The sequence below is a fragment of the Talpa occidentalis genome, unplaced genomic scaffold (assembly GCF_014898055.3).
Source record: "Talpa occidentalis isolate TD23 unplaced genomic scaffold, MPIMG_talOcc4v2.1 talOcc4.15, whole genome shotgun sequence".
Classification (NCBI taxonomy): domain Eukaryota; kingdom Metazoa; phylum Chordata; class Mammalia; order Eulipotyphla; family Talpidae; genus Talpa; species Talpa occidentalis.
The window spans coordinates 2,520,686-2,536,745 of record NW_023601543.1 but is presented as its reverse complement, the minus strand read 5'-3'; the positions used below and the strand labels follow the sequence as shown (position 1 = coordinate 2,536,745).

Sequence of the window (16,060 nt, the reverse complement as noted above, 5' to 3'; positions counted from 1 at the left end):
TTTAGACATGAATGAACCCTGCTTTAGATCTAATATGGAAAGAAGCAAAACGGGAAAAGCCTAGTGAGTAAAAGGCTGAGTAGAAAAATAAGCCTGACAACCTGAACATAGCTTTGCTTTTCAAGAACTACCTGATGATGTGAGAATTCTGTCTGCTCCGCCTCACCTTGCTAAGTACTGGGGGGCTTCTGGTAGCTGGGAACTGTAGTAGAGGAACTGGGGGCCACGAGATGGTGCGGCCTGCTGTCACTGCCTCTGCCTTAACAGTTAACATTGCTGGGTTCCCCAAATCCTCCTGGAGAAACTACCCTGTGTCTCAGATGCAGAGTGGAATGCCACAGCTGCACAGGGGGGACCCATTACAAAAATAAACATAGCCAGCAAGGCGGGGGTTGTGCTTAACAGCTTTATTGAGGTTTCAGTGATATATCAAAACCCCCTCATGTGTTTAATGCATAGAATTTGACAAGTGTGGACATATGCACACACCCGTGGTTCCATCTGCATCACCAGGGGGGAGGGAGAGGACACACACACTTTTGAGCCCAGAACATGCAGTCCTTGCTGCCTGTGTCATTGTCGAGATACTAAGATGTCTTTAAACCAGGAGACAAAATAAAAGTAGTCAGTCCAATAGGAATGGGGCTTAATGTTAATAATAGTTTGACTTAGTTTCTGCATTTCTTAGACTCATCAAATTTTGGAGGTAGAAGGGTTGGCCTGATGCTGATTGGCCTGGCCCTCTTGCCTTGGAGAAAAACATGCAGAAGAAGCTGTGTTTGTGAAGAGACATTTACTAGCTCGTGCACATACCGTTTTCAGAACCCTACTAATATGTGTTGCTTACAAACACTAGGTGTTGTCATGGATTCATCCAGAAAGTCAGGCGACCATTACCCGCTGCAGCCAGCCACTGGTGGGCCCCAATGATAAACGCTGCAAAGAAGATGAAAAATATTTGCAGATGATAATGGACGCCAATGCGCAGTCACACAAGCTCACTGTCTTTGATGCCCGCCAGAACAGCGTCGCTGACACCAACAAGGTAAGTTCCCCACTGTGTTGTGGAAGTGGCGTAGTGGCTTCAGGGCCTGGAATCTTCTGCAGGTTGAATCCCCTGTCCAGTTCCTCCCTGCCCGAAGCTGGGACCCTATGAGGGAGCCCAGCGCTCCCCGGTGTGTGACTGTGCACCAGGCAGCATCCCACGTGGGCTAGGGTCTCATCCCTCTCGAGGCTTCCTCACAATCTGTGCACTGGATAAATTAAGCAAAAACCCAGAGAGAGATTATTACGGAGCAACCTGGGCAGACAGCTGACGAGCCGCAAATAGCTCTTCTGAAATGAGGGGAACCGGGTCTGTCCGTCAGCTGGTTGCACCTGAGGAGTGTTTAGCTGTCTCTCCCATGAGGGTAGGGGATGGGGTTGGCACCACGCCTCTATCCCATTGTTCTTGGGGGGCCTTGGGAGCAGGTGGATGACAGTGTCCCATCACTGGCTTATCTCTGAAACACTGCTTTGTCCTCCTAGACAGATCTGGTCAGCCAGTTCTTGCCTTCCAGAACTTTCTGAAGCAACTCCAACCCCCTCCCCCACCCCCCTACCCTCCGCATTCCTGCCTGGGTAGAGTAGAAACCCTCACCACCCACTCCCCCTTCTCCTGTGTTCTGTGTCCTAGCACAGAGAAGGCACTCTTACTTTCTTCCAGAACCCCATGTTCTGATTGGCATTGGTCTCAGCTGCATCAGTTTCTAGGCAACCAGTCACTCTAAAGCTTGTTCTACTGGTTGATACCAACTCTGAGCTCGCGCTTGCTCTGTGCTGAAGTGCTTGGTAGGCAGATGGTCCAGCTGCACCCCCAGGCCCTGCTTCCTGCCCCTGAGCACTCAGCAGATCCTGTGTCCTCCCGTCCTTCTCCTGACTTTGTACCTGGCGGGTGGCTGGTGAGGTAACAACAGTGCCGAGTATCTTTGGCTGGGGTGGGGGTGGGGGGCAGGCATCAAGCTTTGTGTGGATTAGCTTTCATTCCAGCCACTTAGTTAGGGAGCAGTTAATCCCCATGTACCCTCTGATATTTTTATGGGTGAGAAAGCTGAGGGGCAGAGAGTGGGCGAGGCCCCTATGGCTACTTGGGTGGCAGAGCCAGGATTATGTATGCCCTGTCCCTGGGCCCTCGCTGGCTATGTGGGCAGTTGCCACCTGAGTCAGCAGTGTCCTCAGGGGCTGCCCAGGTTGCTTTTTTAGGAACGAAACTATGCCATGAGGGCAGGGTAGGGCGCTCCACTGTCCACAGTTGGTGTTTAGAAAGTGTTTCACTGGCAGTGAAGTGTCTCATAGTTCCGTGGCATGACTCAAAGGCTAAGCTGGTGAGCAAATGTACAGAATTCTGGGCTTTTGCTGTCATCCTCTGCTACATACACTTGATCAGATTCTCAGCTCCTGCACTGACCCCCAGGTTGCCAGGCTTCCAAGCACACTGGCTCTGGGCCGCCCTGCAGTGGCCTCCCTCTGACCCCTCCCTCGGCGCTGCTGTGCGCCTCGGCCTCCGCCAGCTCCCAGGCTTGCTCCCCAGCTTGTCCATGCCCTGCCCGGGGCCTGCTGCCCCGCCTCTCTTTCTTGGGCCGTCCCAGCCCGTGTCCTGCCAACACCTTGGCTCCTTACCCTTAGGCACCTCTGCCTGGCCCAGCTCTCCTGCCCACTCCCTGGGCTGTGGGGTTCCAAGAGAACAAAAGGCCACCCCTGCTCCAGCTTGAGAGCTTCCCCCCAGTCTCCTCAGGGGCCACTTCGGCCCCTTTATAAAGACTGAGTGTCCAGGTCCCTGCCGCCCCCATGGCTCCAGGCCTGCCAGTGTGCCCCCCACTGTGTGCTCCCCACTGCATGTGCCCCTCTCTTTACCCACCGGCCCCACCAGACTATGAGTGCCTTGAGGACCAGGTCTCCCCTCGTTCCTCACCGCTGCCCCAGTATTTAGCTCAGAGCATTCATAACCACTGAGTAAATGGTAGAAGAGTAAAGGAAAGTATGGGCTTTGGTTTCACTGATATGTGAATATCACCTCAATTTCAAAAAGCCCAGGAGGGGATGGTGGTCACACCACTGTCCAGGAGCTAGCTCCGCGGGGCTGTCCCCAAGGTGGCCATGGGACCCCGGGCTTTTGGCCAGAGAGGTCCTGACTCAGTAGTTCCCTGGTGCTCAGTGACCAGTGGCCCAGAAACAAGGCTCCTCCCCAAGGGCATTCTGAGGAAGCACAACCCTGCAAATGCCCTGACTTCCAGCCTCCAGAACCCTGAGAAGACATTCCCGTCGGTAGGAGCCCCTCGGCCTGGGTGCTGTGTTCCAGTGGCCACAGGAGAGGCAGCCAAGGGTGCAGGAGGCTTGTAAACAGCCATGTGGCTTGCTGCTTTCATGGTCTCGGGTGACACTGGAGCGAAGAGTTAACTCAGACGAGGCCACGCCGATCTTGTGTCTTCGGCAGGCGAAGGGTGGAGGATATGAAAGTGAGAGTGCGTACCCAAACGCGGAGCTGGTCTTCTTGGAGATCCACAACATTCATGTGATGCGGGAGTCTCTGCGCAAACTGAAGGAGATCGTGTACCCGTCCATCGACGAGGCCCGGTGGCTGTCCAACGTGGACGCCACGCACTGGCTGGAATACATAAGGGTAAGGGGCAGCCCGCATGGGCCTTCGGGTGAGACCTCTGTGCGCCCAGAGCTGTCCGTCATGTGTCTCTCAGCACGTCTCTGTGGACTCAGTAGGTGGCCTCGGGACTGGGCTCCAGGTTGGGGGGCGGCTTTTGTGACAATAAAAAGGGACAGCGGTGGCCGGAGGCAGGTTGTAACACTGTTTTCCGGGGCATTCGCAAAGGGCCCTGTTTCCTGCCATCGTTTTTTGAATGAAAGCTTCCCCCTGCGCTGCTCACGTGTCCTAGAGAGTCAATCACATACTCGTTTGGCTAATTGACCAGAACTTCCAGCCCCCTCCCCCAAGGCTTTTGTGCTGGAGTAGAAGTGAGATGTGGCCTGGCCTCACATGCCTTTTAGATGCTTCTCGCTGGTGCGGTGAGGATAGCTGACAAGATAGAGTCCAGGAAGAGCTCGGTGGTGGTGCACTGCAGCGACGGCTGGGACCGCACAGCCCAGCTGACGTCCCTGGCCATGCTCATGCTGGACAGCTACTACCGCACCATTCAAGGCTTCGAGGTGCTCATAGAAAAGGAGTGGATCAGCTTTGGACATAGGTTCGCTCTGGTAAGTGGGAGCAGCGGGTGCGTACTTGACTGTTTTGCTCTACCATCTGCACGTGCCTGTCACACACGACACGGACACACGCGTGCCTGGGCTTTCTGCTCTGCATAAGCTCTCTACGCCATACTAATGCCATGGGCCACGGCACCGCGCATTCCTGGTGGGCCATTCCCCTCTGTATTTTTTTGTGTAAGGGTGCCTTTTAAAAAACACTGCAAAATTCCTGTAACAGTCACCCATCTGAAGCGTGTAGTTCAGTGGCATTGAGTGCATTCACAATGACGTGCAGCCTCCACCCCCTCTGTCCAGCGCCAGGACATTTTCATCAGTCTGAAAGGAAACCCCATACCATGGCAGTCACCCCCTGTTCTTCCCTCCCTGGCAACCACTAATCTGCTTTTCAGCTCTGAATCTGCCTGCTCTGGGTGCCTCAGGTAAGTGGAGGCGTGTGTTTGTCTTTCTGGGACTGGCTTCTCTCAGTCGGCACGAAGTTGTCCAGGCGCCTCACGGAGCAGCATGTGTCAGCGTCTCGTGGCCGATAGTCTTCCAGTGTGTGTATTTTGTTAGTGGCGTGTCCATCAGGAGGTGAATGGATCTTTTCCGCTCTGCGAATGTTGTGACTAGCGCTGCTGTGAACACCAGTGTGCAGGCTTGGCCATGCAGGCTGCACAGACGGGGCTTACCCAGAAATTTGTCTCACAGTTCTAGAGCCTGGACATCCAAGATCAAGACTGTGGCAGGTTGGTTTCTCCTGAGGCCTCTCTCCTTGGCTTGATGACAGCCACCTTCTCCCCTTCTCACGTGGCATGTGGTGTCTGTCCCATTTCCTCTTCTCATGATGTCCCAATTTCTTCTTCACCGAGACCCACCCCAATGGCCTCATTTTAACATAATTGCTTCTTTCAAAGGCCCTCTGTCCAGGCAGTCACATCCTGCCATACCGAGGGTCAAGGTCAATGGTTGAAGTTTGGTGGACACAGTTCCACCTGTAACAGCCTGATTTCACAAACGGGCATAAACCCAGGAGTGGGATCACTGGGTCATCGGGTGGGGCATTCTGGGTTACTGTTTTCCCCATTCTGTCTTCCCCTAAGTGGCAGCCACTTTCAGGTGAGTCGGACCATTGAATGGTTGGGGTTTGATCTGAATTGTGTACGGAATCGAAATAGCCCGATGTGTGCTTGGCCCCAGCATGGGAGGCAGGACGGTGAGCAGAGGACTCCAGTGGACAGGTGCCGCCTCTCTGCCTTGGTGTCCCTCCTCTGAAGTCAGGTGTGTGGGGGCCTGGGTTTCCATACCAGGTTCCCGGCTGGCACCTGCCCTGCCCCATGCTGTTTCTGTTTCAAACCTCATTGTGAGCCCCTTTGTTGAGTCTGCCCCCAGCAGGGCTGGGCCCTGGGGAGCAGAGAGTGGCATCTTCCGCGTGTTTGCCCCCTATCAGCTCTGAACACTCAGAACCCGTTCGCTCCCTGTCTCCTCCCCAAACTGCGTTTTGGGGAGGGAAAGCTGGCAGGGCCTTTTACCAGAGGTGCGGGGGATAAGGCCACGTGGAGATCTAGGATGGTGGCAGCCAGTGTGCCAGCACACCTACAGTGCCCTGCTCCCATGCCCACTTGCTAACACCGGTGCTTCCCAAGGCCATATGGTCACAAGCTTTATACTGGCACCACTGTGTTTCCCACAGTCGTGCAAGACTCACCTGGTTTAACCTGCGGCACCCCGTGAGACAGGCGCTGTCATTGACACAGGCGGAAACTGAGGTTTCAAGAGTGTAAGTTACCAGCCTCAAGTCACCCAGCTAGTTAGGGTGGAGCCAGCGTGTAACCAGCAGCTTCCAGCTGCCCACCTGCTGGGCTCTGCCCCTTTTCCCTTGAGCTTCTATGGATGAGCCTGCTGAGCACCTGCTGAGGCTGGTGCCCGGCCTTGCTGGCCTGCTCCATCAGCTGCCTCATGGGCTGTTTTTTAACCCTTCCTGCCCCCGCTTCCTTCTCCCCTAGGTCATTCCCACTGGTCAAGAACGTGTTATTTATCCCACCCTAAAAAAATCAATCCTCTTGACCTGCCTTCCCCCTCTGGCCTTCAGCCCCAGGTATCTGTTCCTCTCCACGGCAGCGCTCCTTGATGCTGTTATATGTTCTCACTGTCGCCATTTACCTTCTGGTCAGTCTTGAACCCATTTCAGCCAGACTTCCTCCTCACAGCCCCGCCTGTCCCCAGAACTGCTCTTGTCACGTTGTCTCCGATGATTACCACACTGTCAGGTCCTCTTTTTGGTCTGAACAATGAGGCCTCATCTTACCTCCCTCACCTTGCCTCGTGCCCCGAACCTCAGCTGTGCCCATCCGCTGCTAGTGCCCTGGGGTTCCTTGCCGTGTCCCCACTGCCCCTAATGGACTCTGTGTCCACCCCAGAAGCAAGCATCTCTCTGTCCCTTCAGTTTATCTCAACTGGAACCACCTCCATGATGGTGACGTGTGTGACTTTCCGTCCTCGTCCCCCCTTAGCCCCACCCTAGGACGACCTGCTTTGTCCTTTGTGGCCCAGCTCAGACTTGGAGGCTCTTAGGGCATTTTATCACCCTCATCATCTACCAGTTTCTCTCCCATGGCCAGACCAAAGGAATCACTCACAGGGCACTCATCCCTCTCGGTGCCCCGGGTGCCTCACCAAGGCCTGGCTTGCACTTGACACCATGCAGACGCCTGGACTCCGAGGGCCAGGCAGGATGCCTCACGCGCACTGTAGGAATCACTAAGTGGTTATTAGCAGAAAGAGCGAACCGTAAATTGTGAGCTGTCCGTGCAGATTCATTCCCTGCGTGCCCTAGTAGCGAAGCGTGGGGTCTGCGTACGCTGTAAAGGAAGCGCGGGCAAGGCAGCCTGGCAGCTGCTGCGAAGACAGCGTGGCGCTGCCTCACAAAATTAAAATCAGAACCACTGCTGGTGTAGACCCAAATGAAGGCAGAGACTCGAAGCAGGGACTCACGGTAGTCACATGCTCGTGTTCATCACAGCACGAGTCATGGCAGCAGCCCCAGTGGCCGACAGGCGAATGGATAAACTGGACGTGCTCTGGCCGTACGGCGGGATGTTACTTGGCTTTCAAATGGATACACTGTGAGGGCATTATGCTGAATCGAAAGAAGGCACCCACAAAAAAGACAAATACCGCGTATTTCTACTTGTACGGGGTACCCAGAGCAGCCAGGCCCAGAGCCAGAAAGTAGAACGGTGGGTGCAGGGGGCTGGGAGGAGAGGGCTGCGGAGTTGTTTCCTGGAGACAGACTTTTAGTGTAAGGAGAAAAGGTTCTGGAAGTTGGGGGCGGGGGCGGGCGGTGGTTGCACAATGTGAGCACTCCATGCCACCGAACTCCCTGTGCACGGGTTAAGATGGTAACTTTGTTCTGTGGTTTTCACCAGGTAAAGGCGTGGACGGCCACTCGGCCGTTTTCTTGTTTTGGTCTTTGCCGCTGCCAGCTTCATAGACCCAGGGACTCTGTAGCTTTCTAAAGTTTTTTGTCTCAGCCCTTGGCTTCATCTTTAGATTATTTGAAGCCTCTCATAGAATGATCGTTCTTGAGCTGGTTTTCAATTTGACATTTTCTTTGTTTTGTCGATCCTGTTCATACATTTGAGATTACCTTTTATGTTTTGGGATGAACCTTCTATCTTAAAATACCAAAAGATGTGAAATACAATCCTGGACTGCCCTGAGGAAGAACTCCCCATTACCATGGTAGAGTGAGATTTTGGGGTTCTCTGAGTCATGCAGAATTGGTTAAATCGTATAGATCGTTAATCACTGTTTTGACTGTCAGGCTACTGACGTTTCTGAAAAATGGAAAAAACTGTCCTTACGCTTGGAGAGAAATGCCCTGTGGAGCATGCCCTGTGAACCGCCACTGCCATCGTGCGTCCAACCCTTGCGCTCCACAGGGCCCAAAAAGGTAGCCAGCTATGCCTACAGCTTCTGGATCTCAACTGCATTAAAGAGAAGTTATAAAACTCTCAACATGTAAAACTATTGGCCACTTAGATTTTATTTCTGAAGAGTAATGGAAATCACTGCAGTTCAGTGACTGAGAGCTGGTTTGAGTTCTGTTAGGCCTCAGGACATACAAATGAGACATGGTTGTTGCCACTAGGCAATTTAAAGAAACTTCGAGAAGACCATGCTTACCGACTTGTTTTTTTTTTTTTTTTTCAGCGAGTGGGCCACGGCAATGACAACCATGCAGATGCTGACCGATCCCCTATATTTCTTCAATTTATTGATTGTGTTTGGCAAATGACAAGACAGGTGAGAGATTTCAAGTGTATTTCTGACCTATGCAGTCTGATTCAAACCTCTCTTGACGTTGAGGGTTAGATACTTTCATTTAATATCATTCAAAATGAAGACGTGTGTGTGTGTGCTGTGAAATGACCCTTCAGTTTTTTGTTTTTAATTCAGTTTGATTCTAACTCAGAAATATTGTAGAAAATGAGAAACAACCAGCTTCGCACCAAATATTACTTTTTTTGTGCGAATGGTTTTTGTCAGTCAACTTTTTTTTTAATATGTATTTATTTATGCACACAAGGGCTGGGGTACAGGCCAGAGATGCGGGGGGTGAGAGGATTCACCAGAGACAGAGTGGTGGCTCCTCTTGCTCCCTTTCTGTCAGTAAGGTCGCCGCCCTCTGCGGAGTGGCTCCTGTGATTCACCCAGGTGTTAGGAATGGGATGTGACCCAAAGGCCTGCCAAGGGGATTAGATGAAGGACTACAGGCCCCACCCTGCCATCCCAAGCTCACTGAGGGAATGAGTGTCTGAGAAACAGGGGCAGGTAGGAAGCTTTGGGGCATCTTGCCATTTCCTGGTGCTTTATTTCCAAGTCCCACAGCCCAGGGACTTGGGAAGCAAGCGGGCCATGGGGGGTGCCCCTGGCCAGGCCCTGATGACCTCAGTTCATAGTGGGTCAGAAGACCTTGTGTCTCCAATATCCAAACTGAGTGTGGGGTCTGACTCCCAACATAGGAGATAGTGCCAGGAGATGGACTTGGAAGTAGAAAGAACCAGGGTAGGCACGCCAGAGACAGCTGAAGTGTCAGAGATGTAGAGGGAGGTACAGAGATGGAGACAGCGAGAGAGCCTTTGAGAGAGCACAGCAGAGTAGTTGTCAGGCTGGCTGGAGATGGCTTGTGGGGACTGGAGACGGGTGGGGCATGGAGAGCAGCTGTCCGGGCTGTCTCCCGGGAACCCTGGCCTTGGCTGTTTCAGTCCTTTGAGGGGACCCACCAGAACGGCGAAGACCTGCAGTGACTGCACCAGCATCGACCTTCCTGGCCTCCTCTGCCCCCACAAGTCCGTGAAATGCCCGTCCTGTTTCTCCAGTTACCTATAGAGTGTGTGTTTTGGGAGGGATGGGGGTTTGCCCAGCCTCCCTGGGGGCCACCTGGAGGGCACAAATGGAAACTTTTAAGTCATGCAGGCTGGGGCCTCTGCTGGGGGCAGGGTCTCATCTGTGAGGTCTCAAGGTCCTCAAGGCGGTTCTGATGTGCAAATGAGCTAGATACCAGCCAGCCCAGGTCCCTCCCCTCCCCTTTCCCGGCCCCACCCAGCCCTGCAGGCTCTGGGCAGCCTGCTTCAGCCTGGAGCCCACCAATCCCCAAGGGGCTGATAAAAAAGCTGCTAACAAGCTGGCTCCCAGGTGGCACTGCTGGTGCACAGACCATGTTGGGGTAGCTGGGTGTAGACAGGGTACACAGACCTTCAGAAGCAAGAAGAAAAGGCGGGACGGATGTTCTGAGTTGCTGAAGGCTCTTTGGAGTCCCCAGCCCCTCATAGAACTTTTAGACCTGGCCTCTGGGCGCTGATGATTTTGGAGTCCCAGTTAGGGGGAGCCACCTGCATACCTGGGTGGGGCAGGAACGCTGCCCCCGTGTATAGCAGGCACACCGGAGGCTCCCTGCGTCATCTTGTCACAAGGCCTCACACTTTGCTGTTTGTGTTGAAGCCCAGCTGGTAACAGTGAAGTGAGCGTTACACTCAGGTTAAGACAAAGTGTGAAATACACTTTAGAGGGCCTCCCTGGGGATGCAAGTGGTTAAAACGCAGCCTATGAAGCTATCCCCAGCCTCTGCAGCACGAGTTCGATCCCTGGCCAGGGAGCTACCCACATGGCACAGCAGACCTCTCCTGACTCGCCCACTGCTCCCCTCAGCAGTGTTTTTCAGTCAGTCTGTTCTGTTCCCTACTTTGTCTCTGGTGAATCGTCTCACCCCCCGCATCTCTGGCCTGTACCCCAGTTCTTGTATGCAGAAATAAATAAATCTTTAAAAAAAAAAAGAAATACACTTTAGAAATTGCATGAAAAGGTTGATACAAAACTTGGAATCAGTGTTTCTGAGGAGATGAGTGCCATTTCGTGGCTGTGAAGTAGCTTATTCCCCCCGAATGCCTAGAAAATGTGTGTGTTTTAACGTCTTCAAGGTGACTTTTGTTCTTCATATTGCTGAGAGCCTATTTCCGTGTCTGTATCCTTTTTGCACTGTTTATTGGATTTAAGAAAGAAAATAAGGGCTTTGCACTGGAAGATGTCAGATGCCTCTCATAGCTTAGAGGTTCTTTCCATGGAATATGTGTATGATTTTCTTTTAAAAACATGAATGCATTAAAGCATGAACATGATGATCGCTCTTTATCAACTAAGTCGCGCGTGAACGAGACGTAGCTTATTAGAAAAGGCGCATTCATGCAGCCAGGTAAAGCTGTCGGAAACCTCAGAGGAACACGACCTTGACTGTGAGCCCGGGTTGCTCTAAAGGGAACAGAGGGAAAGGAACCGGGCCAGCGGAGGGAAGGCTGTTACACTGGGCTTATTGCGGGTCTTTGCAGTTCTCCTGCTGTGGCCCCTCAAGTGCTTTCGGGCAAGATTCATAATGGTGGCTATTTTGGTCCCTCCAGAGGTGCAGAATTTTGTGCAGAATTTTATCATAGATTTCTATGGCATTTCTGAGCCCATGGTTTTTGGGGAGATAGTGTCATTTCCAGAAGCGGCCAAAACAAACTGGGGGGCACAGAGACTTCGTGTTTTCTTTGGGTCACTCTCGCTGTTGCTACTTCTCCTGTGACTTGTGCTGAGTTGAGTTGGATGCCATGATGCCCTCTGAGCTCAAAGAGCATTCCCGTGTTCGGGTTTGCGGGCACTGATGTGCTCGGGCTGAGATCCCATACTTGCTACCTGCTTGGCCAGAAAAAGGCGCTAGAGCATGCTCAGACAAGCTCCCCGCTCCAAGAATGTAGGCTGGGGGTTAGGAATGAGGGTTCACGCAGCTTCAAAAATGGGCTGTCTTGTGAATAAACATCTCTGTTTCAGTGTTTGAAGATAAAGTGGAGACCATACATTTCTGTGCTTGATTTAATAAGGCCCTCAGTAGACATAAGTGGTACATAGTTGCTTAAAACTCAGAGTTCATGGTACCATTTCTTTGTAAATGAGCATAACTAAGCTGCATAGAAAAATACTGACAAAAGTGGACATAATGTATTTGGCCTTTTTTAAAGAGCATTTTGGAATGTGAGGCATGGTGGGAGTTGCAAAAGGGCAATGTTACACTCTGGAGAGGGAGGCCAGCAGCAGTCATTAGCATTTTAGCCAGATCCCATTGATTTAGTTCATGATCAGTTCCTTCTAAGGACAAGAATACTACTTAGAAGCCACCACAGCTGGCTCCAGGGAGGAGAGGTCTTCTGACAGGCTCCTGAGGAGAGTATTGTCATTCAGAGGTAGATGAGCACAAGCTAAGTTGGAAAATATAATAGCCTTGCAAGGAAAATACCAGTTTCTGGTGGTGTTTGGACAGTCCTAGACGGCTGTTTCTAGTTCAGAAGCTTGTCTTTGGTCTGGTAAAGTAATAAACTAAGCCGAACAGTGAACTTGCTGACCAGACCCCTGCCTGTCTCGTCAGCGCCAACAGGATTAGCTGTGACTGCACACGCTCACTCCGAGCAGCAGCAGGCCTTTGAACTGCCCTCACAGAGAGCAAGAGGGCTGTCGTATTTGCTTGTCTTCTGCTTGGCTTTGTTTCAGAAGGTCAGGGGTATTTCACTGGGCTTTATAGTAGAATTTTGGCACGTGCCAGGCCCCCAGTCCACGCCTGCTGCTAGGATCATTATTACCGTTTCCACATCCTCACCTCACGGCTACTGAATGAATGCCCCTGCTGCTGGCTAGAACCTCCTGGCCGTGCTAAAGCCTTCACTGGAACTCTCAAACACCCCGTTAAGGGCTGCCTCATGGTCCCGTGAGGTCTTTCCTCCTTCCATTAATATGGTAAGCTGTGGTCATTGATTTTTTTTTTTTTTTTTTGTAACATCGATCTTCAAATGCTTAAACCAGCCGTGCATTACTGAAGTCAGCCTCATTTGGCCCTAGGAGTTACCTTTCGCATGTGCTGCCTGACTGCCTTAGTGTCAGGTGAGGCTTTGGACATGTGTGTCCACAGAGCTGTCTCTGTGGGAAGAGCTTCGACGGCGAGCTGTTTCTTGAATTGATAGAGGTGTTCTATGTCTTCTTGAGCCACTGTTAGTGCCTGCCTCCCCCCTCCCTTCTCAGCTCACCACCAGTCGAAAAGCTGGGACAAGATTAGGGCTCCCCTCATGTGTCCCCTTCTCTCAGGAGTCACAGTCCCAAGCTGCTTGTTGCCAGTGTCTGCAAACAGCTGTTTCATACATTTTTTTTTAATTTTTTTTTTTTAAAGAGGCACGTATTTTATTTATTTATTTATTTGTTTGTTTGTTTGTTTATACATGCGCTGGGTACAGTCAGAAACGTGGGAGGGTGAGAGACTTCACCAGAGCCAGAGCGGGGAGCAGAGCAGGCAGAAGGACCGAAGTACACTGCTGAGGGGAGCAGCGGGCGGCAGGAGAGGTCTGCGCGCCATGTGGGACCCTCCTCTGGTGGCTGGGGAGCAGCCGGGGATCGAACCTGCGCCGCAGAGGCCGCGGGCAGCTTCGCCACCCAGCGCTCAACCGCTGCGCCACCGGGGAGGCCCTGTTTCATACATTTTTCTCCAGCTTTCTAGTTGTTTCTGGCAGAGGGGTGAGTGTGGGCCACCATCTTGAGGGGCCACGGAAGCTTTTTTAGGCATAGGAGAGCACAGCGATTCTTGCCTCAGGTTTTCCTCAGGCAGACCTGTAGGTGTGGGCGGGAAACTCCAGGTTGTTGAATGCTATGTGGACTCGGTCTTCCTTGTCATCTTCCACTTTACTCCAAGTGGCATGGAGCTTTCACAAAAAATGTGGGACCGTTTTGTTTCAGAAATTGAACTTTAAAATTAAACCTTATTTTTCTTTTCATTTAAGTTTCCTTCAGCCTTCGAGTTTAATGAACTATTCTTGATTACAATTTTGGATCACCTTTATAGCTGTCTCTTTGGGACTTTCTTGTGCAACTGTGAACAGCAGCGACTCAAAGAGGTAAGTGTGTTACAGCCTGTCCGCCCGCCCCACGGCTCGGCCGGCTTCCTCATTAAGCTCCCCTGCAGAAGGGCGTGTGTGCAGAGGAGGCGGGTTTAGCCCTGCACTGGACACCCTCCAGGGTGTCCCCTCCACCCCAGTGCCCGTGTCTCATTTTCCAGCTGACGTGGCACCCCCCTTGATGGACGCTGGGGACGGGGACCCAGCGAGCCCACAGCTCTCAACAGCCTAAGCTCTCGGCAGTCAGTACAGGCCCTGGGCCTCTAAACTCCAGGTCCGCGGGCTTTCCACGCACTGACTCCAAAATGCCACGCTTCTGCTCTCCACTGCCTGTGCTGCAGGGGCTGGTGACCTTGGGAAGGGGCGCCTGTAGGGGAGCCCAGCACCTCCTCTAAGGAGCAGGCTGGTCTCTTCCATCTAGCTGTGAAAGCAGCAGCCACCAGCTTCTCAGTTATGTCTCGCCTCTTCTTCCTGTTCTCCTCACTGGGGGGCTGAGACAGACATGATCAGAAGTGAGGGGAGCCTTGCAGAAAGACAGCTCAGAGCAGCCTCTGGCTAATAAAAAAAGAAGTGCAGCCCACAGACTGAGTGTACGTATTAGAACAGCGTAAAAGTTAGGGCTGTGCAAGTCACCGGCACCTGCCTCCCTGTCTGTCCTTGAGGAGCCTGCCCTCGTTCTGTGCCGCCTCACCCCAGTTCTCTGGCACCAGCCGCCCCTAGGCTCAGTCTCCTAGGTTTCCCTGACACCCACCTCTGACCCTGGAGTGGCCAGGGTCCAGTCTTGGGGCATCTTCTACCCCCAAACTCTGATCTCTAGGTGACTTTGTCTATGCCAGGGACCTAAAGGCTGTGCTCCTCCCCTGCCCCTCCCCTGCTCTCTGCCTATGCACACGGGGACCCCTCACTGCTCCCCTTCCCCAACCGCCGCATCCAGTCCATCCACAAGTCCTGCTGTCCTGTCCCCCAATTAAGTAGCCTCTTAATCTGCCACTTCCCCCTGCTTCACGGCACCGCCTGCATCGGGCCCCGCTGTCCTGCACCTGGGCTAAGGCGCGGCATCCCAGGAAGGGGCTTTGGTGCCTGATTTCCGGCCCCCCCCCCCAGTCCACTCCAAATGCCCTAGCACTTCCGACGTCAGCCCCACGCCGGCCTCTGCCCTGGCGTCCCACTGCTGTCAGCTTCATTAAAAAAGAAACAAAAGTGAATTTTAAAAATATTAGCAAAAGAATGAAGTTCATACGCAGAATTTAAATCTTTTCTGGTCTTCATTTTTTTGTCCAGATGTGTTCTTTACAAACTAAAATGGGTCTCTCAAGGTGCTGGTACATGCCGTACAAGACACCTCTGCAAAGTGCACGGCCTGTGGTTTGTGGCGCCCTCCGTGCACGACCACCGACACCGTCTCATTTCATGACACTCATCACCCCAAAAAGAAACCCCGGGCCCACCGGCAGTCACACCCTGTTCTTCCCTGTCCCGGCAAATACCCACCCACTTTCTGTCTCTGGGCCCGCCTCTCCGGGCGCCTCACATGACTGGCGCCTTGCGATGTGTGCCCTCTCACGACCGGCGGGTTTGCCTTGGCATGTTTTCAAAGTTCACCCAACCGGTAGACTGCCCGGCCCTCCATTCACGCGTGTGCGGCCCGGCCGCGCTCCGCTCGTGGCCCGGCAGACGGACGCCTGGGCCCTTTCCGTTCGGGGCTTGACGCATGGTGCCGCGGCGCAGGGTCACGCGCACATCTGCGTGCGGACATGTGCTGCATTTCTCTGGTCATTTGCCCAGAGGAGGACTGCGGGCGGATGGCAACTCGACGCTGAACTTCTGAGGACCCGCCGGGCCGTTTTTCCAAGCGGCCGCCACAGCGGCCATCCCCACCGGCGGCGTCCGCGGGCCCCGCTCCCCCGGTGCTTGCAGATGCGCGCGTTCGGGGGCTGATCCCAGCCGTGGCGGTGCGGTCGGGTGGGATGGCGTCGTGGGGCTGATGGGCGTTTATCACGTGGCTACGGGCCGCCTGTACAGCTTTTGGGGACAAGTGTTTGTTCAGCTCCCTTGGCCCTTTTCAGTTGGGTTATTTGCCTTTGTTGTGGAGTTGTAAGAGTCCCTTATATATTTTTATATATTATATATTGATTATTTCACTGTAATGCACATTGTAGGACTAAAGAATCACTATTAGTTGTCTTGCATTTTACAAAAATCCATTTGAGAGGCAAACAATGCCATCTTACAGTGTTACCAGGGGGGTTCTGCCTGCACTGGAAAATAGCTCAATTTCTTTCAAGTGAATTCAAGGAGATCTGTCAACATTAGCAGCTATCTGAGGCAATCCTTTGTTGTCCAGTTTGTAGATTAGT

At 52.8% G+C, this 16,060-nt stretch overlaps 1 protein-coding gene across 2 annotated transcripts in view; it reads left to right on the top strand.

Annotated features, from left to right (window-relative positions):
* MTMR1 (myotubularin related protein 1) overlaps nt 1-16,060 on the top strand; it is a 43,775-nt gene that overhangs the window by 23,338 nt on the left and 4,377 nt on the right. For both annotated transcript variants that reach the window (XM_037511824.1, XM_037511823.2), the window contains 5 exons: nt 857-1,045; nt 3,473-3,658; nt 4,039-4,245; nt 8,449-8,541; nt 13,590-13,703. In XM_037511824.1, the coding sequence (XP_037367721.1) occupies nt 857-1,045; nt 3,473-3,658; nt 4,039-4,245; nt 8,449-8,541; nt 13,590-13,703 (789 nt within the window). The remainder of the gene's footprint in view (nt 1-856; nt 1,046-3,472; nt 3,659-4,038; nt 4,246-8,448; nt 8,542-13,589; nt 13,704-16,060) is intronic.